The sequence below is a fragment of the Podarcis gaigeae genome (genome assembly GCF_964106915.1).
Source record: "Podarcis gaigeae genome assembly, chromosome: 16".
Taxonomy (NCBI): Eukaryota; Metazoa; Chordata; class Lepidosauria; order Squamata; family Lacertidae; genus Podarcis; species Podarcis gaigeae.
Genome location: NC_139693.1, coordinates 37,649,365 through 37,674,986, shown reverse-complemented (window position 1 = coordinate 37,674,986; position 25,622 = coordinate 37,649,365). Strand labels below are relative to the sequence as shown.

General features: G+C 42.2%; 2 protein-coding genes across 10 annotated transcripts in view; one reads left to right on the top strand and one right to left on the bottom strand.

The window, feature by feature from the left end:
- The window catches only part of RHOF (ras homolog family member F, filopodia associated), a gene marked incomplete at its 5' end in the record, with an annotated part of 32,142 nt that extends 21,265 nt beyond the window's left edge, over positions 1-10,877 (bottom strand). The window contains 3 exons of one of the 2 annotated variants that reach the window (XM_083717526.1): positions 7,244-7,350; positions 8,997-9,043; positions 10,393-10,877. In XM_083717526.1, the coding sequence (XP_083573652.1) occupies positions 7,244-7,350; positions 8,997-9,043; positions 10,393-10,877 (639 nt within the window). Of the gene's footprint in view, positions 1-7,243; positions 7,351-8,996; positions 9,044-9,596 lie in introns of both variants that reach the window. The other variant, XM_083717528.1, reaches the window with a different exon arrangement.
- SETD1B (SET domain containing 1B, histone lysine methyltransferase) overlaps positions 1-25,622 on the top strand; it is a 70,162-nt gene that overhangs the window by 9,658 nt on the left and 34,882 nt on the right. For 4 of the 8 annotated variants that reach the window (XM_083716817.1, XM_083716818.1, XM_083716812.1 and 1 more), the window contains 5 exons: positions 11,558-11,712; positions 12,132-12,230; positions 12,592-12,862; positions 17,319-17,431; positions 20,780-21,955. In XM_083716817.1, the coding sequence (XP_083572943.1) occupies positions 11,558-11,712; positions 12,132-12,230; positions 12,592-12,862; positions 17,319-17,431; positions 20,780-21,955 (1,814 nt within the window). Of the gene's footprint in view, positions 1-11,025; positions 11,293-11,557; positions 11,713-12,131; positions 12,231-12,591; positions 12,863-17,318; positions 17,432-20,779; positions 21,956-25,622 lie in introns of those variants that run through there. The other 4 variants (XM_083716816.1, XM_083716815.1, XM_083716813.1 and 1 more) reach the window with 3 other exon arrangements.

Here is a 25,622-nt window from a genome sequence, read left to right as displayed (position 1 = left end):
TATTAACACTGGTATTGCTTTGGTCAGATTCATCAATAAAACTGCTGAGTGTCCTTGCCAACTGCAGAGCCCATAGGGCTTCCTTGTATTCCAGTGAGCTATGAGCAGTGAAGCAGGAAGATCAATAGCTGATAAGCAGATGTCTAGCATAAGAGTTTGGAGGGAACATCCAGTAAACTAATAGGACAGTAATTTGGGGAGGGGAAGTTTTATCCCCTTTGCTGTGAATTGGCACAATGATACTCAGTTTCTAGCCTGCTGGAATTTGGGCTGTATTATTTATGTGTGTGAAAAGCCTAGCCAAGATGGGTTGCCACCAGTCTATATGTGCCTTAAAGAGCTCCGGCAGCATCATATTCTTATCTGGCCCTTTATTTAATTTCAGGCTTCTAAGAGAGATTTTATTTCTACAGGGAATACTACTTGCCATTCTAGTAGTTTTGACCAATCAATGGTCACATCAGCAGCCGTTGGTTGCCCGCCCCTTGCGGCAGCCGATTGGCTGCCGCTGTGGGCGGTGAATATTGATGAGCTCGGGGGAATCCCTGCTTCTCGCAGGGCTGACGCCAGCCCCACGAGATTGTTGATGGGGTCGAGAGCCCGCAACCCCACCCCCTCTCTAGATCGGGAGTGGCTTTCTGCGTAGTAGTCCATCCAGTATTGTGCCGATATGGTGGCATCTAGGTCAATAGCTGGTACACAAGTCATGTAAATAAATCCTTGTATGAATGTGATTGGGCACATTATTTTGCTTATGATGTGGTTGTACAGAAGATTTACCTTAAGTCCAGCAGAGCTTTTCTGACTGGTCAATTGACTAGTATATTCTGCCCAAAGGAGGTGGTGGTCTGCAGTGAAAAATGTACACCACATTTTGTGGATAAAATTGCTCAAATTAGCATGGAACTGGATGTGACAGTTAGAACTAGCCTTGAGGAAGTGTCCAGTCAGGTTACTTTGGATCAGTTTCAGTTCTTACAGTCCAAGGATGTGAACAGCCATATTACCTCTTGATTCTTGCCCACTATAGTTTATAAAAAAAGAGTCAAAGGGGTGTGGCTGAGTGGGTTCAGGGAGTGGTGAACGCCTCATTGTGGGAAAGGGGGAGATGCTGTTGGCCCTAAAGAAAGTGGTGGTTTATAGGTGGTATATAACAGCTACCAAAATATCCAAAATCTATAAAACAAAATCTAAAATGTATTAGAGGTGTAATCAGTCAGAGGGGACGCTACTTCATATGTGGAGGACCTGTAACAAAATGAAGAGTTTCTGGGAAACGATATATGAGGAGCTGAAAAAAACATTTAAACAAACTTTTCAAAAAAAAAAACCCAACAAAAAAACCAACAGAAGCATTTCTATTGAGCATAGTAGATTTAAACATCCCAAATGAAAATAAGAGAATATTTCTTTATGCAACATCCGCAGCAAGAATACTAATTGCAAAAAACTGGAAAAGTGAAATAGTACTAACAAAAAAGAGTGGCAAGAGAGATTATTTGTTACCTTGAATTGGCAAAAATGATGGATGCAATTAGGGGACAGTCTAAACAAAAATTTCAAAAGTGGGGAAAATATAGAGATTATTTAAAAAAACAGTGCCCTCAAATTAAAACCTGGACTTGCTTCGAATAATTTTTGCAAAACAAAATATGGTTTACAAATACAATATATGGAGAAGGGTAGAAAAGATGAAATGAGAAAGAAACAGTTTATCAAGTTTAAATCTGACCCACGTTGAGGAAGAAGGAAGTCTATGAGAATAGAATAAGAACTAAAGATTGGATAACACAAGTCTGTGTGCAGAAACTTGTGGATTTATGGATATATGTTTATCATTTATGTGGTGTTTTCTTTTGTAGTTTGTTTTCTAAGTGTTGTGTGTATGTGCTATAATAATAAGTTAATAAAAAGCATTTGCAAAAAAAGAAAGAAAAGAAAGTAGTGGTGTATTCCCCACTCAAGAGGACCACCCTGAACCCAGAATTATTGAACAACAATGGCCTTTTTGGGCAAGATGCTGAAGAGGCTGGTGGCAGCCCAACTGTAAATATGTTCAAAGGAAACAAATAATCTAGACATATTTCAATCCAGCTTCACAGCAGGATATGGCACTGAAATTGCCTTGGTCAGTGACCTATAAGTGAAAGGGACAGAGGGAGCACAAGCTTGTTATTTCTCTTTAACCTCTCAAGAGCTTTTGATACTGTTGACCATGGTATCCTCCTGGAACAGCTTTGGGAATCAGGAGCGCTGTGCTGCAGTAGTCTTCTCCCAAGAGAGCATAGCCACAAGAGACTATTCTTTAGTGCCTTGGACGTTAAGCCTGTGTGGTCCCTCAGTGGTCAATTTTGTCTTTCAAGCTTGTTAACATTTAAATGAAGCTGTTGGAGGATGTCAGTGGATCTGGAGAAAGGTGTCATCTAATTCCCTTGGTTGAAGAGGAAAAGCCCTACATACCAAGGAAAGCTGTGAAAGATTCCAACTACAGCATATTGATGACACCCAGCACTATATTTTCATACCATCAGAATTAGGAACTGTTCACATGCTTAACCACTGGGTGGAGCTGGTAATGGACTGCAGATAGAGATACCAAGTGTTGCAGGTTCTCAAATCCAGGAAATATGGAAACAGCCTGTTCTGGATAGGTTGCACTCCCCTTGAAGGGACAGAGGTGTAGCTTAGGAGTACTCCTTGATCCATTTATGGCACTTGAGGCCAAGGTGGCTAGGACTACCTACTCCCAGCTCTTGCCCTTCCTGTACAGAGATAGCTTGGCCACAGTGATCCATGCTTTGATGACTTCCAACCTGAACTATTGAAATACACTTGGGGTCAGCAAACTTTTTCAGCAGGGGGACGGTCCACTGTCCCTCAGACCTTGTGAGGGGCTGGACTATATTTTTTGGGGGGAATGAACGAATTCCTATGCCCCACAAATAACCCAGGAATGCATTTTAAATAAAAGGACACATTCTACTCATGTAAAAACACAAAGATTCCCAGACCATCCGTGGGCTGGATTTAGAAGGTGATTGGGCCAGATCTGGCCCCCGGGCCTTAGTTTGCCTACTCATGCTACAGGGCTGCCCTTAAGGACTGTTCAGAAGCTGCAACTAGTGCAGAACACAGCAATGAGACTGCCAGTGGATGTTTCTGGTCAGACACACATCATACCAGCCAGTCTTCTGCAATGGTTGCCAGTTGACTGTCGAGTCCAATTTAAGTTGTTGACATCGACACACAATGATCTGGGCCCCAATTATGTGATGGAAAGCCTTCTCCCATAAGGGGAAGATTTCTTACCTGCCCTTCACAATAAGATCCCAGGGTGGATTACAATAATAGAAATGCACAATGATAAAAACAGCTAAACCATTACAATGATAAACCGTAAAACCATTCCAAATGGAACAGAACTGTATAAATTGAACAAAAGAGGTGAGTCCCACAAAACTAAAAACTGCAACTACCACTGTGGAGAATTCCACAATTTAGGGGCTACCACAGAGAAAGCCCTCTTCTGGGCCACCACTTCTGGAGGTGCTAGAACTACCAGGAGAGCCTACTCTGCAAATCTTAACACCAAAGAACATCAGTAGGAATGGAGACAGTCTTTCAGATACTTGGGGGTTAAAATTTTTAGAGCTTTAGACACCAACTGAGTACCTCAAATTGGGCCAAGATAGGAGTTTGCAAGTTCTGAAGTCTGGGTTGTGGGGAGACAGCCTGTTTTGGACGGAGTTGCACTCCCAAGAAGGAGCAGATTCCTATATTGGGGGTGTTCCTTAACCCAACACTGACTCTAGAGGCTTAATTAGCTTGAGAGGCTAGGGGTGTCTATTTCTGGCTATGACTTGTTTGCCAGCTGAAATTATTTGGACACTGTATTCCACTCTAGTAACCTCAAGATGGAACTACGGTACTTTAGTGATTTAGAAACTTCAACTGGTCCAAAATGCAATATGAAGAGAGCACTATCATGCAGTTATGGTTGCTGCATTTTGGATCATTTGAAATTTCCTTAGGAAAAAAACATTACAATAGTCCTGTCCTTATGAGCTCCAGGTTTCTGTAACTATCTTGAATCCTGGGTCCTTTTCCCAATTCTCAGCCACCTCCCATATAAGAAAAGCATCCCAGCTGAACTGACAGCTTTCCCTTTCCTCACAAGAAGCTCATTTGCAAATCACTTGGTCTTCTGAAAAACTGACCATTAAGCCATTGAGTATGGGCACAAAGCACTAAACAATATTTCGTGAGCTGAATACAGGCAATCAAAACCCACATGAATTTATTGCAGCCTTACAGTCTCCTTGTATGTTATTACAAGGGCAAAAACAAAACCCAGCATTTTACAAAATGGTAGTCATTATTTAAAAGTAATTTAGAAAAGGCCCTTTTCACATGTAGAACAAATACAGTACAAGGAATGTATCTCAGTCCTTCTCACTGGAAAATTAGCGTGATGGGTATGCTCACAGAAAAATACCCCAAGAGGAAAAATTGTGATCTCCTTTACCTTCAGAAATTCATGATCTCAAAAGCAAATAATTCTTGAAACTTTAATCTAGACCCATCTTGTAACATTTTAATGACTCAGAAAATGTAAAGATTTAAGAAAACAATGTCTCTTTTAAGTCTTCATGTAGGAGTGAGAAGAGAGGACTCCCAAAACTATTGTTAACCCACAGCATTCAAGTATTATTTTAACACATTTCTATACCAACCATCAATTCAAAATTGCAATTAGTCAAGGTCCAGACTGAATTTGATAAGCTCAGGAGTTTTTACCTGCAGCTTAAAGTATTTTGTTTTTCAGAGCAAGCATGATTTCAGGAAAGCATGATTACAGTTCATAAAAAGAAAACCAGTGCATGTTTTCAACCCAGGAAGAGAAGGCAAGAATGGGGAAGAAGTTAGTTATCTTGTTAGTTGGATAGTGCTAGATGTTCTACACACACAGACTGACCCACAAAATGTTTAATTTAAAGCAGTGAGGAAGAGTGAGTGGCTTTTGTTTGCAATTTTTGCATAACAGAAAGCTGAATTTAAAATCTGAATGAAGTGAAACACACTTGATATTTTGAACTATCTGCTACAGGCAAATAGCCAGCCACATTAAAGGGTTAAATTACTGTAATCCAGGGACAAGAGGAGCACTAATGCTTTTTAACATTCTGTCAAATCTGCAAGTTTCCTCCTGAAGATTCCCGTCAAAAGCTGCAAGATATTCAAAGCAATTCAAGCATTCCATTCAGTTATGCATTGTTTCTTTAAAATATGCCAAGAAACAAACTATCGGGCTAAATATATGGAGCTAACCCCAAAAATCCATTTTCATAATCTGAGGATCATTTGCCACAGTGAGAATATACCAAGAGACAAAACAAATTATATAGCTTCTTCCACCTGAAGCTATGACAAAACAAAAGATTTTTAGCAATTCAGTGGTTCCTATTTGAAGCAAATCTATAGGGAAGTCCAAACACAATGGGTTGCAGCCAATGATAGTCCTACACATAGTAGACCTATTGAAATTAATGGACCTAAGTCATGTCCATTAACTTAAATGGGTCTATGTTTGAGCAAAACAGGATACAAGCCTGTAGCACAAGTCTGCGTAGCACAGTGGTTCACTGCAAGCTAGGAAATCCACAGTTCATGTCTAAGCTCAGTCTTGAAGTCACCATGGCTGTATACAACCCTCTATCTCTCAACCTAGGCCCCAACATCTACAATATGGGTATAATACTAGCCTACCTGTATAGGGCTGTAATAAGGATTACCGAGCATGTACATTAAGTCATACAAAATTTCAAAAGTACAGTAGATAATGTTCCGTATCCTTCAAACGGGATGCAAATCCAGCAAGTAAATGAAAAAGATTCTCCTGGCCAGAAACACAAGGAGGATATGCATGGTGACCTACATTATATTGACTGTAATGGTAATGGAGAAAGAAGGCAGGATGTGCACACAGGATTTGGCTTTGGGAAGGATGTCGAAAGCAAGCCTGATCTCTCTAGCAACCGCTTGTGCCTCCTTTGTACTCATTTGAAAGGCATTTAAGAAGCCAACCACTTCAATTGTAGAACACAATTGCAGCAGGAATCTCAGGGATACAGACGCCCACAATTGGCAGACTTAACCTTACTCCTGTTGCCACATCATCTATTTAACAAGGTATATATAAGGACATTTTTCACTTAAGTCACCTACTGAGAGGAAAATGTAAGTAGCCAGGGAGTTTAAGATGCCTTAGGAAGTACACACGTTCACCAAGTCTGTATTCCAATACTTATTTGTAATCAAGTAGCTTGCAATTCAACAGAGTTGACGTATTTAGTTCAGAACACACACAAAAAGCCATTTCCCAACATCACCTTAAAAGAACAAAGAACACATATGCAAGTGTGTTTACTCTGAAGTAATATCACAAATCAGTAGCATTTACTTCATAGGAGGGATACTTAGGATTGTTTCCCTAGTCTGCCAGCAAATGGCAAGGCACTTCACTTAGGCAATTTCTTTATGCTCTTTCCTCCCACAAAGACCAGAAGCATGACATTGTTCAGTGTTTAACAGGCAGTCCGCTCCTCCAATTTGTTCCTGAAAAACAGGTTTTACTACTGGAGCAAATCTTGGTACATGGTGGTGGAATGGAATGTCTTCACTCTCCACAGAGACTGAAAAGACAACACCCGCCTCCTGCTGCTGAATATTTTACAATAAGCCAGCAGACAGGAGACTCTTATAATAAGCCAAATATTTTAACCACCTATTATGGGTTATTGCTATGGTGGGGAAGAGGAATGTCACAAATTGGGATTTCACCTTTATATATTTCCACTAAAAGTAGAAGACATCCACCCCTTAAATCAAGGCATCCAAGATAATACATCTTTAAAAAAGAGCTGTAATTTTTTGGTTAGCCTTTTTAATAATGCTGCACTGAGGTTTCCCAGAAAGGAACTCAAGGCTTTGCCAGATTGTTTTCTTAAATTTTCGAGTAACAATGCAGCAAGGAAACTACTAGCAACCTAACGTCCTCAGTATCTCCTGTCAGGGCTGTCGGCTCATTTCTTCAAGGAGAGCCTCCAAAACTGGCTGTCTGAAAAAAGCGACACCCAACCCCACTCTGTTTGGAGGGGTGGTGGTGCTGCTGCAGTGTTAAGGAAAATCCTTTAAGCAAAGCAAAGCCATTTAAACGGAAATATGCCTGGCAAACCCTACCTACTGTAAACAAGCAGAGAGATGCCATCAGAAAGCCCACTCTCGTCTGACAACAGACCACGCATTCCCTTGTCAGCTCCTCCTCCTCGATCATCGTCGAGCTCACCCTTTCTAGGGTTCATGGGGGGGGGGGCGAGGAAAAGAAAAAAGATTAGCAATGCCGGGAGACCTGTTTTGAGACACGTGATAAGGAGTTAGAGACCTGTTCAAGAGATCAGTCCCAGGACGGCTTCTCCAGCCACTAATCCAGCCAGCAACGCCATGCCTGAGAAAACAGTCTCACTGCACTGCAGAAAGCCGCTCTTTGCATTTACCAACTGATTTAGAGCCTTTATCGAGCTGCTTGGGTTGTGCAGCAGCTGCCTGACCAACATAGTCTTGATTATTCGCATGCAAAAGAGGAGGGGAAAGCCCGTTTTCAGGTTTCTAGACACAAAGGACCAAGGCCGCCTTTGTCTTCTGCTAAACCACAGGAGCGCCCTGTGTCTTTAAGAGCCGGGCTGCTCGCCTGCCCCTGGCCTCCCCTCCCCCCCCGCCGTCTTCCCCCTCCCTCCCCCACCCCCGGGAGTGCCGAGCAGAGCAGCAGGCAGGAGCTGGAGCCGCGCCAGGATCTCCTCTTACACGCAGCCTCGCGCTCGCTCCTGCGTTTCTTCTCGCTGCTGCAAAAGCACTTGCACGAAATGGCAACCGTCCTCTCTCTCTTCCCCACCCCCACCAGTATTAAACAGGGGGGGAAAGCAGACAGAAGAAAACCGACCCTCTCACTCCTGCTTTACTTTTTACAAACCTCACACACGTTTTTAAAAAAGGGGGGCGGGAGAGAGGAGAGAGAAAGGGCTCTGTCCTGCATTGCCCGATAAAAACAGCCTTGACGAAATCAAGCGTTGGTGCTGCCCCCAAAGCAACAGCCGCAGCACAGAGAAGACAGCCGCCATTACGAAACCCGGCTTGCTCGCCCTCAATATGGAGCAGGAACTGCGAAGGCAGCCTTGAAAACGAGCCTCTTTTCACGGCACCAAAGCCAGGGTGCAAGAGGCAGTGGCTATTTCTGCAAATTAAATCTCTCTTATCAAAGCCAGCTGGAAGTTTCGTTGTAGCTGTAGCTCTGGAAAAATCTGCTGCTGTGAAATAGCAAGCGCGTCACAAGCTTTCCCAACAAAAACAGTACAAGGCTGCCAAGCGACTCTTCTTGTGCAGGGAAAAGGAAACCTCCATTTTGGATTTTGTTTTTCAAACCAGAAGCCTCTCAAGATAAAAGAAACCTCGTTTACAGTACATATTAGCAAACCAGGGTCTCCCTTTACTGCTCAAATTGCTGTTGTCCCCGAAACGCCTCTGTTGTAAAATGAAAAGGAAAAAAAAATCTGCAGTAACTAGAGGGAGAAAGACTTCAAACTAGTTCTCTATCACTTGTGTTTATTTGTTGGTTTGCCTTAAAAAAAAATCCCACCTCTGCCTGCAGATTGACTTTAGGGGAAGAGTTTAGCATATCTGTAATGCCATTATGGATTTGCAGAAAGAAGCTCTTGAAATCAACAAGGATGCAGCCAAGCAAAGCACTTTGTTACAGGAGGCTAAAGAAAGGAAGTAGCTTTTGGAAATAGATATAAAAAATAGATTCTGAATATGTACCTTCAAACAAGAACGTTAGCTACCTTTCCCCCCCTCCGAAAGTAACTCGGATATCCGCCTTGGACGAAAACATTTGCTGCATAGGCCTGCTCTGTTTCACTGCAAGGGCAAAAGGCTTTACTTACCCGCACACCATAGTTGAATGCAGTTCTGAAGGTGAAGTTGTGGGAGTCTGGGGTTGGGATTTTTTGGGGGGAGGGGGGATAAATAAATTTCTAAATACTGTATACATTAAGTTCTGTATCATCACTTCTATTTTATAACCTTGCAAGTTATTCAATCTCGTTCAGATTTTTGTATGGCTTTTGATTAAAAATAAGTTAATACATTTACTTATTTCGTCTAATAACATATAGTTAACTTTTTAAAAAGACTCCGGACTTCAATCGGTAAATTCCTCTGACAGATTTACTCTGCACATAAGGACGCTGCATGTCTTTCCTTCCCCTCTCCCACTCACATTTTTAACATGATCTCAAACATAAATCGCTACATGTTAGTGTGAATACACCTGGTTAATAGTTACTGTATGTAAACATTTTAAGCATCTCTAGCTAAATATTTTTTATTCTTAAAAAGTATCTCAGAAGCAATTGGTTTAGATAAACAAGACAAAAAATGACATGCAGATGAAGGCTGGAAAAATAAATTAAAGGAGAACTCCAGTAACATTTAACATGAAAAACTACACTTAGTAAGAAGGACAGAATGGATTGGGTACTTACAATGTAAAAGGAAAAAAAACTTTTCCTAATGATTTTTTTTGCAAGAATTCACGTTTCCTACATCTATATTTAAAACATTACCTTGTTAGCACGAAAGGATTTAACTTAAAAGATGGCCAGGTATTTAGTGTTTAATACAGGAAGCTACATCTAGAGATGTATTTGCTCAGGCAAAGAAAAGCTTTCAAAAACAAACACCAAAAATACATATGTATTTACTTTTTTGGTAACTCAAAATTGTTACTGCTGACATAAGGGCGTGCCATGACCTAGTTATATACAAGACAAAGATGGGTTCCAAATCAAAGGGAAAAATCCAGATCTTTTTATAAAATCTTCCTTCTTCCTTTTAGTCCTCTAAATGTAGTCAGACATTAACACAGACACTGAGAAGTCCTGAAATGGATGGTTGTGGATTCATTCAAATCAAGTATCCCCTTTTGGAACAAAGGAAAACCCAGTTGGCCATTTAATTCCATTGCAGAAAAATGGCTGCCTGATCTGTTGGCCTCTCCTTAGCTGTCTGCTGAAGGATGTTTTTAGATCAGCGTCTAATAACTCAAGCCCAATGGAAGCTGCGCGCTGATTGGCTGCGCCCGCCTGGTGCCTTTAACCAGCCAATTACCTAAGCACGGCCAAATTACAAACCAAAAGCACAAGTCGAGCTAAAACAACACGAAGCCCCAACAAGGCGACCCCGGGAGGAAAGGAAGGGGAAAGAGAAGGGAAGGGAAGGGAAAGGAGGGGGGGGGAGATCCAAGGGAGCCTCTAGCTGAAACAAAATGGAAGGTCCGACCTGATTGGCTGCGCAGGACCTTTAATAAGCAAAGCTGCTACTCTCCTTCCTCCCTCCTCCAAAATTGACAAATTGTAACAAAACGGGGGCGCCCCCCGCTTCTCCCCATTCATCGGAGGTGGAAACATTGCCGCGGCTTCTTGCAAAAGTATCCCTGCCAAGCTCGCTGCCCCGGTTAGCTCCCTGGGATGTAACTTGCAAAAGAAAAAAGGGAAAAAGAAAGAAAGAAAAGAAAAGAAAGGGGGAGGGGAAAAAGAAAGCTCAAGCCTTTTGGAGCGCCGGGTGTCTTGTGGGGAGGGGGTTTCTTTTATTTCCCTTCCCCGTCCAAAAAAGAAAAGGAAAAAAAGGCGGTGGGGGGGGCCCTTGTCCCACCTATGTCCATCTTGTTTAGGAACAGTTTGGCGCTTAGGTAAATGTAGCCAGCAGATTCCAAGGGGATTTGGCCCCGCCGCTAACTGGGAGGAAAAGCCACGGCGGGGCCGCATCCTGCTGGGAAAAATGCATGGCCCTTTATTTGGGGCGGGGAGGCGCGGCCGGGCGGCCGGGCTGGGGGCTTTGCAGCGCGATGCAGCTGCTGTGAATGTGCATTCGGTTGAGGGCGGTTAGCCATTAGCCGAGCTCCATAGCGGTGAATTGTGGGATGCCTGAGAAGCAAGCAGAAAGCACACACACAATATGTGTTGGCTCGCAAAAAAAAAAAAAAAGAGCGAGCGAGCGAGGAGGCAGGAGGCTTTCAAAACCCATGTAATGTAGCCAGCCCAATGTGAGCAGAGGAGCTCGCCTTTCGCGGCCAGGAGACGGTCGGGCACCGAACAGCGATGTCTTTCAAAGAGATCAAGGCAGGAGAAAAAGCCAAGCACCCCGAAGACCATGGCAAAAAGCAGAGTTCAAGTGAGATGGGTATTTTCTCTCTCTTCTCCTCCTCCTCCTCCTCCTCCTTTCTCCCTCGCTCTCTTTCTGGTCTCGCTGCCTGCACCCGGGAGGGGGGACACGGGGGGACACCCCGGCTCGGCGTCTGGATGTGCGGTCTTTTCCCTTCCCTTCCCCCCACCCAGCTTGACGGTATTGCGAGGGGGGGAAGGAAGCAGTTCTGAAACGGGAATCTTTCATATATGTCTTTATTTTTTTTAACTTCGTTGGTTGCCCCCGCTTGCTTTCTCCTCAGGTTGGATCAACGGAATGGAGAGCAGCTCCCAAGCAAGCACCTCTGCCGAGAAAAAAAACCACCATTGGAAAAGTTACAAGTTGATTATTGACCCAGCTCTGAAAAAAGGACAGCACAAACTCTATCGTTACGATGGGCAGCATTTTAGCATTCCTGTAAGCGGTCGTTATTTTTTACAAATGAAATGTATTGTGATATTCTCTTCCCCCAACCCTGGTTTGTTTTATTCCAGTACCTCGCCACCCTTCTAAAGGGTGGGTGGGAAGGAGGAATTCTTAATGACCTGAAAAATGAAGATTGCTACAAAATGTTCAGGAAACCTATTAAAGTTACACCCCCTGACAATGTAGTCTGTCAGAATCAGAAGATAAAACCTGCATCTTTCTTTTCCTGTGATTCCCTGCAGAATTGCTATTTGACATGTGTGTGTCTGCCCTGCCTGGAGAACATTCTCCTCAGTTTTAAAGGCTGCGGAGTAAACTTCCAAATTTCATGGGTTTGGGGGTTTTTTGTTGCATCCGTGGGTCGTGTCTTTTTTCAAGCTTCATTCAATTTACTCCCCTCTCCTCCTCAGAACCCGGGTCTTGCCCCAGTGGATTGTGTCAGAGATCCAAGGATAGGGCGAATATGGACCAAAACGAAAGAGCTGGAACTCTCTGTCCCTAAATTTAAGGTACATGCATTGAGAACTGTGGTGCCCTTGATATAAATCTAATTGCATCTTTATTCATATTGTTGAGTAATTAGTTCACCGGTGTTATAAAGCTGCAAAATACAATTGAGCTTTCTGCCTGTCAAAAGTGTGTTTTATTAATAACTCAATGGAGTTATTTAAAACAAATTTTTAAAAGTTATTGCTGAGGCAAAAGTTTAGTATTTGTCTGTAAATTGCAGTGGAAGGGAAATACCTTGAAAGTTCAGTAGTTGCTTCTTAACCCTCTCTGCTCTAGGTGATGCGATTGCTTACAGTCCTTAACTTTGCTCTCTCTGGCTTTTAATTTCCTACTACACTGTGTGCAAAAACAAACCTACAGATCGATGAGTTTTACGTGGGGCCGGTTCCTCCCAAACAAGTCACTTTTGCCAAGTTGAATGACAACATCCGTGAAAACTTCCTGGCTGACATGTGCAAAAAATACGGTGAAGTGGAAGAAGTGGAGATCCTCTACAACCCTAAAAACAAGAAGCACCTGGGAATTGCCAAAGTGATCTTTGCCACAGTCAAAGGAGCCCGGGATGCAGTGCAGCATCTACACAACACATCGGTCATGGGCAACATCATCCACGTGGAGCTGGATACGAAAGGTGGGGAGCTGGTTCTGAGCATCATCTTCCTTCTGTTTGCTGCTCTTCCCCGCCTCTCTCCTGTCCCGTAGTGAGATGCATTTGCAGATTGGATGGGGAGGGCTAGTAATTAATTTAAGGGTGGTGGTGGAAGCTATTAAATGACTGTCACTGCGTTTCCCCCTCAATCTCTCTGCTTTTCTCTGGGCCTTTGCTAGTCACGTGGAGCTGAATGTGTTGTCTGTTGCTAGGAGACAGTCCTGTAATTTACAAAATGCTGCCATCCTCTCCATTTCACTCAGTCACTCATGCTGACACTTGGCTTGCCAAATGGTCCCCCTTTGCCCCTTTGCCAAAAGTACCTTTTGCACTTAGCTGATAACACACCCACCCACACCTATAGATATAGAAAAATGAGGCTAAAAATCATTTTAGAAAATGCCTGAAATTTATCCTAAAATAATACTCTAAATTAGATTCCAGCAATGTTCTTGTTTTTATTTAATCATCCCATTGCGGGCATTTACATATGTACAAGACGCTCTGTAAAAGTGTATTAATTTTTCTTCCACTGTCTCTTAAAGGGACAGTAACACTCCAGATATTGAAAGTAACTGGTCTGTAGTGCTAATACCTTCAGACAGAAGCAGTGGAGCTATGAACTCAGGTTTTATTTATAAGTTCCTCAAACTATACTGAGGGCTGCAGTCCTAACCCCAGTTACCTGGGAGTAAGTCCCACTGAATTCAGCACAACTGACTTCTGAGAAGGCATGGTTAGGTTTGCACCTCAACGTTTAAATTTTTGGGGGTCTTTTTTTTTTTTTGCTGTATTTTTCTTTTTTGCTAAAGCAGTGAAGCATATATGACCAGCATGTTACTTTTAGCATATAAGTGCTAATTTGTCCCCCACCTCTGCCATAAGACACCTTTCAGTTTTGCAGCTTAATTATAAAAAAAACCCTGAAACTATTTTAACCCTTTAAAGGAACATTTTAGAAAGCATGAATAATTAACACATTATTCACAATGGAACAGTTTCTAGTCCCTTATCTTTAAAAGTGCTTATGCTAAAATTTTAAAACTGCAAGTGTTCTGAACTCCAAAACACATTTGACTTGTCTTGTTTTTTTTTAGTTAGTGCACTACTGAATCTCTAGCTGCAGTTAAATGTTCCTCTGCATGGTTTCTCATGTTGTGAAATGAGGATTCATCTATGCATGTTAGATAAAGTTATTAATAAAATTATAAGAGAATTGTTAGAACAGGTCAGTTATCATCCAGTCTTTTATCAACATTTATTCTGAGTTACTACCACATCAGGACATGAGAACCACAGCTTAACTATCTGTAAAGTGGTATAATCCTAAATTTTATGGGAAATATATTTGACTGAACTCAGTCAGGCTTACAGCCAAGTTGAGAATCAGGAAAATTTAACATAACTGCTTTATAGTTTGAGCTGCAGCTGTGTTAAAACCTGTGTTGATTTTAAAATGTATTTTTAACAAGTTTTCTGTAAGCTTCCAGTGCTAGCCTTTGAAATCCTTATGATCACATCCTTCTCGATTTCTGACATTTCCACTATTTGTGACTTAACTAGTTACCAGACTATTATTGTTTACATGTAATACTAGATATAAAAAAGAGGAGGTATAGATGAACAGCTGTTTGGCCCACTCTAGCCAACTCTTTTATAAAGTTCCCTTTTTAAAAAGAAAACCTGATGTTAAAAGGAATACATGGTATCTAAATGACTATTTTAACTGTGATTTGATGAACTCAGAAGACTAAATCCTAGAGAACATAAATTCTGTTCACAGGCCTTAGAATAAAGCTCTGTAGCTTTAAGTGAGTCATGTGAGGTGAAATTTAGACCTTGGTCTAAGAGCTTTGCAGCTGCTGCTGCTGCTGCTGTTGCTGCTTTTTGTGTGAGATAAGGACTCTCTTGTGTTGTACCTTAGTTTTTGTAGCTGGGGTAGTAATTACCAATTACAACTAAAACACAGGATCAAATAATTTAACTGTGTTAGGAGCTAGTGTAGGCGGAGGGACCAAGCAACAAACAAGGAAATCTCCACTTAAATTAATTCAATCATGCAGACACCTCCCCCACCCTCTCCCCAAGCCTCAGTCCTTGTAGCTGCAAGATGGGGATAAGAATGCTGGCGAAAGGATAACTAAGATAATGTATGTGAAGCCCATGGAGCACTTACATGCAGTATAAATAAGTTTATTTACTGCATGTCTGTACCAGCCAATAAACGAAGTTCTCTGGGAGATTTGCAGTAAAGGCTAAAAGAATACAGCAGAACCTCCAAAACAGAGGTTACTAACATGTTCTTACACTGCAAACCACTGGGTGCCTGCAGGGGGCTGCTTTACTACTAGCTTGTTAAGCGCTTGCACCCTGGGGCACTGGATGCTCCTGTTTTATTACTGCAACAACGCACCAGTGGATGCATACAAACCGCCCTGTTAACTCACATCTGAGGCTCCCTTGTGCCGCTGTGTCCAGCCAGGTGCCTTTGAGGCTCCCAGGCAGAGCATGGTGGCGGTAGCCTTCTTGCACTGTTGTTCCTGAGTGGCTGGGATTCAGATTCTGACCCTGGAGGTAAGACGTGGACAGCCTTATCATGACGTGGACAGCCTTATCCTCCATCAATTTGTCTGATCCATTTTTAAAGCTGTCTGAAGTTGATGGACATCACCACACTATGTGGAAGTGAATTCCACAGTTCAGTTATGCATTTTGGGAAGAAGTACTTCTTATTGTCTGCCATGACTCTCCCACCATTCAGCTTCATTTGATGATCCCATTGGGTTCTAGAAGTATGAGAGAGGGACAAAAACTTAACTCTCTTATAAACCTTTATCGTGTCCTACTTTACACGCCTCAACTCTTCCCTCATAGCAAAGGCGCTCTGTCCTCTTGATCATTATAGTAAGCCGCTTTGAAGTTTTATTACAGTCAAGTGTTAGATAAGTATTGTGAAATAAATAAGTAATAAATAATTGTCGCTGCCCTTTCCTGCACCTTTTCCCAACTCTACAAGTATTCTTTTTGAGAAGTGGCAAAGAGAACTGTCCACAATACTCCCAAGTGTGGCTACAGCATAAATTTGAATAAATGCACTTCAGTATTGACAGTTTTATTTCTTGCTGACATGAATAGAACTGTGCTTAGTTATGGCGTGTGTACCCTCATCCCCAGCACAGCTCTGCTGCTTGAATGGCATTGTTCTGGTTGTACTGGGTTGAGTTACTGTCTGTATAACACCATAACTTTGAAGAAGGAACTGGTTCCTGCTCTGTTTTCTCTTTGCACAGCCGACCCTGGGATTGAGCTGCTAGTGTCTTGGACCCTAAAATTCTGGCAATAGTTTGCTGGCTGCACAACAAGGCTAGCTGTTTAGCTGTGCAGACTGACTTTATTCATGTTCTTTATGCAGAAGTAAGTCATGCTGATTTCAGCAGGGTTTGTTCCCAGCTTAGTGTGCATAGGATTGCAGACTTCATTTTAATAAATAAATAAAGATATATCTTTTGTCAACACTGCTACAAGGGAAGAGGACAACGTAAAATAAACAATTGAATTTATAGATGAACAGCAAAACCATCAATAAACTCATCAAAATACATACGTATATACTTAGTTGGTACTGTCAGGGGAAGCAGGTGCCTTTTTTAAAAAAGACAAATATTAAAACATTTTTACTGATCACATACAATGTGCCTTTTATAGAAAAACTGATTTGATGTTCAATTTCTAGTGAGCTGGGCTTGCAGAGTTTGAAGATTTATCACATTTTACCATTGAATGCAGACACATTTTTGCTATAAAATAGTTTTATCCCTACAGCTGTTAAACTATTTCTCCTCCCTTGAGAACATGTTGAGGAGAGGGAGGCCAGTTCTGTGAAGAAGCAGTCCTGAGTTGAACACACATGCTCTCCTTGATAAAATGTATCAACATGGCAATAAAAGAGGGGGCAACTTTGTCTTGTCTAACCTTTTTCCTTTACTACTTTGTGTTCTGTTACCCCTCCCCTCCCTTGAATCTGGAATTGGGTCATCTGCCTTTGGAAGTAGGGAGCCAGAGTGGTGTAGTGATTAGAGACTTAAGGCTAGGACTGGGGAGACCCAGGTTCAAATTCATGCTCAGCCATGAAATTCACTGGATCACCTTGGGCTATTCACTCTACCTGGCAGGGTTGTTGTGAGGATAGAACGAGAAAAGGACATTGCTCCAAGTCTGCTCCAAGATAAAAATCAATCAATGAAGCACTCTTGTTCTTGCATGGACCACAATGAGGCATTTTTTGCTTCACTTGGCCTAACAAGTGGATACTGAATATTTCAACAGAGTCAGAACTGGTGCCTGTTCAGGCTTGGTTTGCAAAGAGACTTGGTAAAATGTGGATTCTAGATGGAATTGTGGTGTGTTCTTTTTCATAAAGTTGTTGCTGTTTGTCCAGGTGAAAAGCGCATGCATTTCTATCAACTTCTTGTGAATGGACTCTACACCCCTCAGACTCTACCTGTGGAGAATGAGCCGGACGTATCGCCCACCGTGAATGAAACTGCGCAGGTACCTTTTCACTTACTTGTGATTTAATGGCACACACTGCGTCTGTTGGGGAATTCTGAGATGATATTCATTTACAACAAATGGTAGTTTGCCTGCTGTTGTCCGTCTCCTCAAGAAATTCATTCTTGACATTCCTGTCCAGACACCTGTCATCTCCAGCCTTCCTTTTCAGGGGACTCTTGAATGGAGGGCAAGTCCTTGTGAAGTTCCCAGCAAGACCTTTTACTAGATCCATGGAACTGTTCCAAGCTGGAGTCTGATTCTGGACATGACAGTTGTGTGTAGGTGCTATGTATGGAGATTGGCAGGCTGGACTGCTTCCTGTTTGTCCTTATTAGGACTTCATGTTTTATTAAAATATTTTGAGTCAGATGAGTTAATGTAACAGGAAATGAAAAATAAGATATTAACAATGACCCAAGTAATAATAATTTTGATTATCAAATTTGTAAGCTTTACACTTAACCTTCATAGAACTGTAGAGTTGGAAGGGACCCCAAGGGTCATCTAGTCCAAACCCCTGCAATGCAGGAATCATGTCCATCCAACTTCTGCTTAAAATCCTCCAAGGATGGAGAGTCCACAACCTTCCTCCAGTTGGACTGTGTTTTAGTCGTTTAAAATTGTAAACCACCTTAGGTGCATTGGCAGAAAGGTGCTATATAAAATTTAAGAAATAAATAATAAAACTAGAGATCCTGTTCTGGCTTCTTTCTGTTGTTGGACATTTGAACTCATGAGACTTGAAATAGGTGTGTAGGAACCAGCTGTAAAGGTTGCCTCCTTCCCAGTGTCCTATTTTGCTCCCTTAAGATCAAGTTGTTTGTGTGGAGGAGGGGAAAAAAAATTCTCAATGATATTTAAGTAGTAGTTAATAATTGAAATTTTATGCTGCGGATTCAGTTTTTGGCACAGAATGCCAACAAAGACAGAATGCATGAAATGCTAAAACTTCTTGTTGATTCATTTCTGTCATGTTCCAAAAAAATCTCTACTAATGGAACAAACAGAATATGATTTTGTGACATGGGGAGTTCTAGGTGCAAAAGTGGCTGAGTTTGAATTTCATCCATGTGGCTGCTTGTCTGGCCTGCTTGCGTAGACTATTTTGTGGTACAGTGCAGTCAAGCAAGCAAGCTGATGCAGGTGTAAATTAAGTAAGTTTTGTGGGATGTGCTCCCTCGTAAACGTTTGTAGCACTGTGCCGTTTATAAGTGTTTAAACATTTTCTGTTGAGGCATATGATGAGTACCTTGAAATATCCATTCATTTCTAGTTACTTTTATTTAGGAACCTACTTCCTAGTTCAGTAAAGTGAATTTTGCCCAAAATTGTAAGTGCTTCTCTGCTGACATTTTCTGTCATTTGCTCAGTCTGTTTACTCTGAATACTTAAATTTCATAACCTTTATTTTCATCAGGCAAATGTAAAATAAAAGAAATCTGCTTGCTTTTGGTTTCTTCATTTTCATTATCACTTTTGTTTCCCTTAACATTTCTTTTGGATGTTTGAATAAGAAAGCTGTAATGATTGCACCATAATAGATCTACAGCTTGTGGCACTGAGCTCCCTCTGTTGAGCAAGGTTCTGCCTTTCATTGAAATCCATCAAGTGAACTTAGGGAATGTTCACGTTTGTTTGTTTCTTGACATGGGAATGGCATTTCTTCTACAGTCCTGAGTAATGTCACAAATTAAAGGTTGCATTCAGACAATCCTCTGATCAGTATTCCTTTCCCCCTTTCTCTTGTGTAGGGATCATAATTTATTACTTTGTCCATTGTTCACCATTACATCCAAACCCACAGACTTGAGTGAGCCCTCCAAACTACAGGATTGTTAACAGTGCTTTAATACTGGTTGTTTTTGGTTTGGACATAATGACAAATCTTGGCATTATTAAATCAAGTGGTACCAAAATTAAGCCCTGCCTGTGAGGGTACAGGCGGAGTGTGTTGGGCACAGTGCTCATTCCTGATTCTACAAATTATGACTCAGAAGATTTTCTGAATGGGCTTCTAGGGGTTGGGACACCCTTCTTGACCCTGGCACCACTGCCTGCTTGCATTCTTTGAGCCCTGTCTATGCAGCAGGAAGGGGAAGGCAGCTGGAGGCTGTGCTGTGAGCCTTGGCAGGTGCCCTGTGATGCCGATCAGCCAGCCATGTGCCAGCCTCTCGCTGTTTATATTGTGGGCAGCTGATCCTTCAGCCATGCCGCACTCCCTCACTTTGTGTTCTTCCCTTATCAGTCGCTAGTGTTCATTTCTCTTTACTCCCCCTCAGATTTATCTGCATCAGCCACCACACACTGGGTTTATTTACACAGGGATTGCAGGGAGTTCTCGCCATCCACCGCTTGCAACAACCACTTAAGCAGATGGTCTAATCATAGGCATTTGTTTCTTCATCTGAGAATAACAGTGGGCTAACAATGTCAAGTCCTTTCTGCTGAGTCCCACGGTTACTTGATGTCCTGATTCCTTTTTAGTGTTTGATCTTATTGGCTATGGATTTACTGTTGCCATGTTAACTTCAAGACATCTTAAGGCAGCCCTGTCCAGGGAAATTTTTAATCTGTGATATTTTACTGTATTTTTGGTTTCTATGGAAGCTGCCCAGAGTGGCTGGGGAAACCCAGCCAGATGGGCAGGGTACAAATCATAAATAATAATAATAACTATTATTATTATTATTATTATTATTATTATTAATTAATTATTAAAGATCAATTCTATGGCCGTTATTGAAAGATGGGGATAGAGTCATTTATTTTTTACAGATACTGCCTGGTCGAATATGTATTAGGCTTGCTGTCGTCATAGTTCTCGAACCTTTCATTTTATTTTTCTCTGAACTTCAGAACTTGGAAATGGTCTATTTACAATAATTGAAGAGGACTTCAAAGTAACTATTAATTGACAGTGATCAGTTGGTTGTGCATGTGGTTCTTAAAAAATCAATAGCTGGAAAAATTCCAGCTGCCCCGGTATGTTTTTGTTCAAAGATTCTGGGTTTTTTTGTTTTTGTTTTTTACAACTCAGCCAAATTCTCTTATAGTTGGTACATTTCATTAACCCCACCCCACACATACATGCACTAGAGGTTAGAAAACAACAACTGGTAGATTAAATGAAAGGATGGTTTCAGGAACCTTTGTCCAGTGTAGGGCTAGTACTAATGCCTGCCACTCTTGATCATCTTGCAGCAGCAGTGTTTATATGTATACTTGTCAAGTGGCTCCTTAAGTGTTCCTTGGGTGTGTGCATAGCTAGGCCCCCTGCTCAAGTCCTAATGTTTCCAATGGAACTTCAGAAATGTATGCCTATTTTTCTATTTTCCTTTTTTGCAGCTGGCTGAAACTCTGAAACAATTAAAAGACAACAGTGCTTCTTCTGTGGGATCATCAGCTACCCCAAACAGTGGTACCCCATTTTCCCATGATACCGCCTTTTCCAGTTGTCGGCAAGATACCCCAAACTCTTACAGCCAATTCACTCCTCAGTCCCAAGGAACCCCTCTTACCCCACGCCTGGGGACTCCATTTTCCCAAGATTCTGCGTACTCTAGTCGTCAGACAACACCTGCGTACCACTTTAGTCAGGACTCTGGGTATAAACCCAGAAGACATGAAACAAAATTTACAGATGCTTATAACAGACGCCCAGGCCACCATTACGTTCATAATTCAGCTGGTGTTTTCCGAGGGTCAGAACATCAGTTCAGTGCATTCAAATCCCACCCTCAAGAGGCTGTGCAATTTTCCCACACTCCTCCTTTGAGCCACACAGGTTCTTCGACTTTCAAGTCCGCTTTCTCCCCCTACCAGGCACCCACAACGTTCCCCCAGCCTGAAGAGCCGCAGTTTCCCCAAACTTCTAGGGATGCTGAGTACCGTCGGCCGCCACCAACACCAATGGAGATGGCAGTTGAAAGTAGCGCCGCTGCCACTGTTGACTTTCTTCCTGTGAAGGACAAACCTGAGGAGCCCCCAGCCCCACCTGAGCCCAACAGTCTCAGTGAACCACCTGTTGTACCCTTCACACAGACTCCAGAAAGGAGCGAGACCCCAGGCACCCCAACCACAGAATCTGAAATTCAGCACAACAGTTTGGACTCAAGAATTGAGATGCTCTTAAAAGAGCAGAGAACAAAGCTATATTTTCTCAATGAGCATGACTCGGACAATGAGATTAGAATGGAAGGTAGCCCCATCTCCTCCTCCTCCTCCCAGCTTTCTCCAATTGCAACATTTGGTTCCAACTCTCAGCCCAACTACAGAGCACAAACCCCTTCCTCGCGTCCTTCCAGCACAGGCTTGGAGGACATTAGTCCAACACCATTGCCGGATTCTGACGATGAGGAGCCAATACTTGGAATAACTTCTCTCTCTCAGAATTCGAAAGGAATGCCTGATGCTAGCCTGACTCCCCTTGACCAGCTGAGTAGGACTTCCAAAACGGAGTCCTCTGAACCTAAAGAAATGTTGCCTGATAACGATAGTCCAACTCCAGAAAAAATGGAAGAGGTAAGTAGTTCAGAGAAGCCTTACTTATATATGTGTAAGCGGTGTGGAGAGCTTTGCATTTCTGATTTTAAACAGGTGCAACCTCCAATTTTCAGCCCAATAATTGTGTGTAGTATGTGTACAGGCTCTGACCCACTTGTGCATGATGGGCACGCGTGTGCCGTTTTCCGCACTGCGCAGGGGCTGGGCAGACTTATGCATGTCCTGCTGAAGTGCACGGTGGCCAGGAGTTGCCTGTGTGCATCTGTGGTGAACACCCATGTGCTATAAAGTGTTTAACTTATAAAACAAGATGTGCTTAATTTGTAAGATGGGAGACTTAGCCCTACATGGATGTGATTCCTTTGTATTGGAATTGGTTAGGAGTATTCCAGAGAAGATGTGGTGCATGATCTGAGGCCTTGTGTTGAAAATGCCCTCTCCACATCAGCTGGGTTGACTGCTGGGACAAGAAGGGACCTGCTGCTGTCTCTTTTCCATGCTGCTGTTAAACCTCCCATGGGAAACAATTTTTAGCCAGGTTGTGCTATTGTCACTTGGAAGCCACCACCTTATTTCAACAAGCATTTGGTCTGTCAAGTTGTAAATGTTTTTAGGCTCCCTGGAGTTGTAATATTGTCTGTTATTTGCTAAACTTGTGACATATTAAAGTAGTTTCCTTCTAAGCTGTCATGCATAGGATTCAGTTGTGCATCTGCTTCAGAGTTGGATCTCATGAAATGCACTCTTCCTCACTGCAGTATCTTTTCAAACATGTTGCTGTTTGTGCCTTCTCCTTGAGTCTCTCAGTCATTCTACAGGGGCTTATGACCTTTCCTGCTCCATAATTAAATATGAGCAATTGGTCTTTTTAAAAATTCATTTAAAAATGTGTATAAAACAGAGAACAATTACAACAGATAAAAATTAAAAGATGACAAACAAAACTATAAAATAGGTACATAGAATGAGTACAGTTGCACATAAGTTAAAAGAACACTCATAGTGTTTTCTTGAACTTTGTTATCAGATTGTCAAGTATAGTTCCAAAGTTGCCAGCTTGTAATGAGGGTTGTCTTGAAAATGATGCTATGTAACACAAGAATGCAAAATCATATAAAAAGTGAAATAAAAACAGTTAGTGAGCTCTCCCTTTTTAAGTGATTGCAGATTCCAGCTTAATAGTTTGCTTTTTGTTGTTGTCATCTCCCCTCCCCTTTCTGGTGGGACTGAATCTGAAATAATGATGTACTACCCCTGTAGAAATGTGAGCTGTTGCTTTTCCAGCTTGCAAATGAGATGGAGAGGAGTGCCAAGCTTTAGCCTATGAAGAGGCTGGGAAAGCAGAGGCTCATGTTTCAGCCTATTGTGAGGCTGTTGTTCATAGCCAGGCTTTCAGAGAATTCCTCAGCAAGAGGAGGGAAGCAGGGATAGAGGACTGTCTGGGCAGGAAAGAGAGTAGGCACTTTCAGTGTCTCCACCTTTCCATCCAAAAGGAGATTTCTTTCTCCTGTTTTTTAAAAAGGAGATTCCACAATCTGCATTGTCTTCATCATAATTCACATAAAAGAGGAAATGTATGCTGCAGTTTTTCTGTGGATAGCAGTTTTTGTAGCTGTGAGTGTGTTGGCTGTGACGTCTAGGATATGTTATTCTAAAATGAAGTAACAGCATTGTCTTGTTGAAGTTATATCCCCACTCTTCATTGCATAGCAACCCCAGGGTGGGGTACTGTAATTCTCTTTCCTATGTATGACCCATCCCATGCCTTTTCAGAGCTTTGGTTCTGAACCGGAACATTGCCACAAGAAGCATCCTGCAGCCGGATTGGGCCAATGACCCTTCTAGTCCTGCACCTCAGTTCACAGTGGCCAGCCAGATAGGACCTCTTCTGCTCATGTTCCCCCAACAACTGGCATTCACAGGCATATTCTGAATAGGGAGGGGCTGCAGCCCAATGCATTTGCTGTGCACGCAGAAGGTTTCAGTTTCAATCCCTGGTATCTGCAGATCAGACTGGGAATGTCCCTTGCCTGATGGTTTGGGCAATATTAAGCAAAATGGACCAGTTGTGTGATTTGGTGTAAGGCACCTTCCTGTGTGCTGCCTCCAAGACCTCCCTGGAGCGAAGGGTGGGAAGATAAATCAAAGTCATCAGGTTTTCTTCTCAGTGCCTCCATTCTATTATTAATTTCGTTTATCCTTGCAACAAGAGGCTGAGGTTGCTCTGTCTTACAGGCAGAGAGGGTGTCATTCTTTGGGCCACTCAATGAGTTTTGCTGCCAACAGGTGATCAGAATATATACTTACCGTATCTAGGGCCAATGGCCTATTCCACACCAAACACACACACACACACACACACACACACACACACACACACACTTTCCATAAGCTATGCATTGTTTCCAGGGCTGACCCACACATGAGGCAAGGTGAGGTGACAGCCTCAGGCAGCAGAATCCACAGGGGCAGCATATCCCAATGCAGAGGTTTATTTTCCCCCTTCTTCTTGATGTAGATTTTCACTCACCCCTTCTTCCCTGGTGGGGAGCGGGGTACGATATTGTGGTGGTTCGCTTCAGGTGTCAAAATGCCCTGGGTTGGCCCTGATTGTTACAGCAGTTAAGCAGACTGTTGTGTTCGAAGTCAAGGGGCTTTCCCACAACTGACCCCCTGGTTTATTTTTTTAAGAGTTGGATTCTAACCTGGCTCCCAAGAAGGCAAAGAGGCTCTACATTCAGCTCTGGAAGTAGACAATGTAGTGGACTTTCTTTATGATCCTTTCTTTGTATGCATCTCAAAATTCCTGTTATTGATACCTGAAATAGCATCACTGGAGGCTCCAGTCCAGTACATACTTACCTGGCAGTAAGTTCAATCAAACTCATTGAGACTTGCCTCTGAATAAACATGCACTGGATCAGGCCACAAGTGTCTTTTGGTCAAATGGATGCTGTAGTAACTAAGGTTAAGAAAGGGAGCATCTGTGTTTAAGGAAGCACAGAGATTCAGTATGTGGGAAAATAATAATATTTTATTTATATCCCGCCCTCCCTAGCCAAAGCCGGGCTCAAAGCAGCTAACAACAGTAAAATAATACATTCTAAAATCATTTCATTATAACATCAGTTCAAATCAAATTAATGGCAACCATTGGGCTAGAGTTCTGTGAGGATTGCCAAATGAGAACACAACAACAAAGGAACCGACAACGAAGGAAAAGTGGGAATACATAAAAGTGGGAGCATGTTTTATTCTGTGTTAGTAAATCCAGTCACAATGGCAAATGTGTTAAAATTGCCACTTGTGGAGTCCATTGTAACTGTCCTTTTTATGTAGAGCTATGTGGTCACATATTGAGATAGAACTAAGCTGTGTTAAGCCATCTTGAATATGCACATTAGGAGAAATAACCATTCTGAAAGGAATGATTAACTAAATAACCCTAAAATGCTAGGCTAGACAATAAATGATCCATTCTGCACTATTACAACTTACTGATTCTGTTTAAAATGGTAACCATTACATAGGAGGTTATTGTAGGCTCCCTTATGGCAGGGGCTCAATATCCTCAGGTTTCCCCATGTGCTGTCCTGGATGACCTGCTCCAACACAGTTTGGTTTGCCCAAAGAATTGCCCAGTTCTTGTTGTCTCCAGGAAGGAAGCTGGCTAAAGTATGTGGCA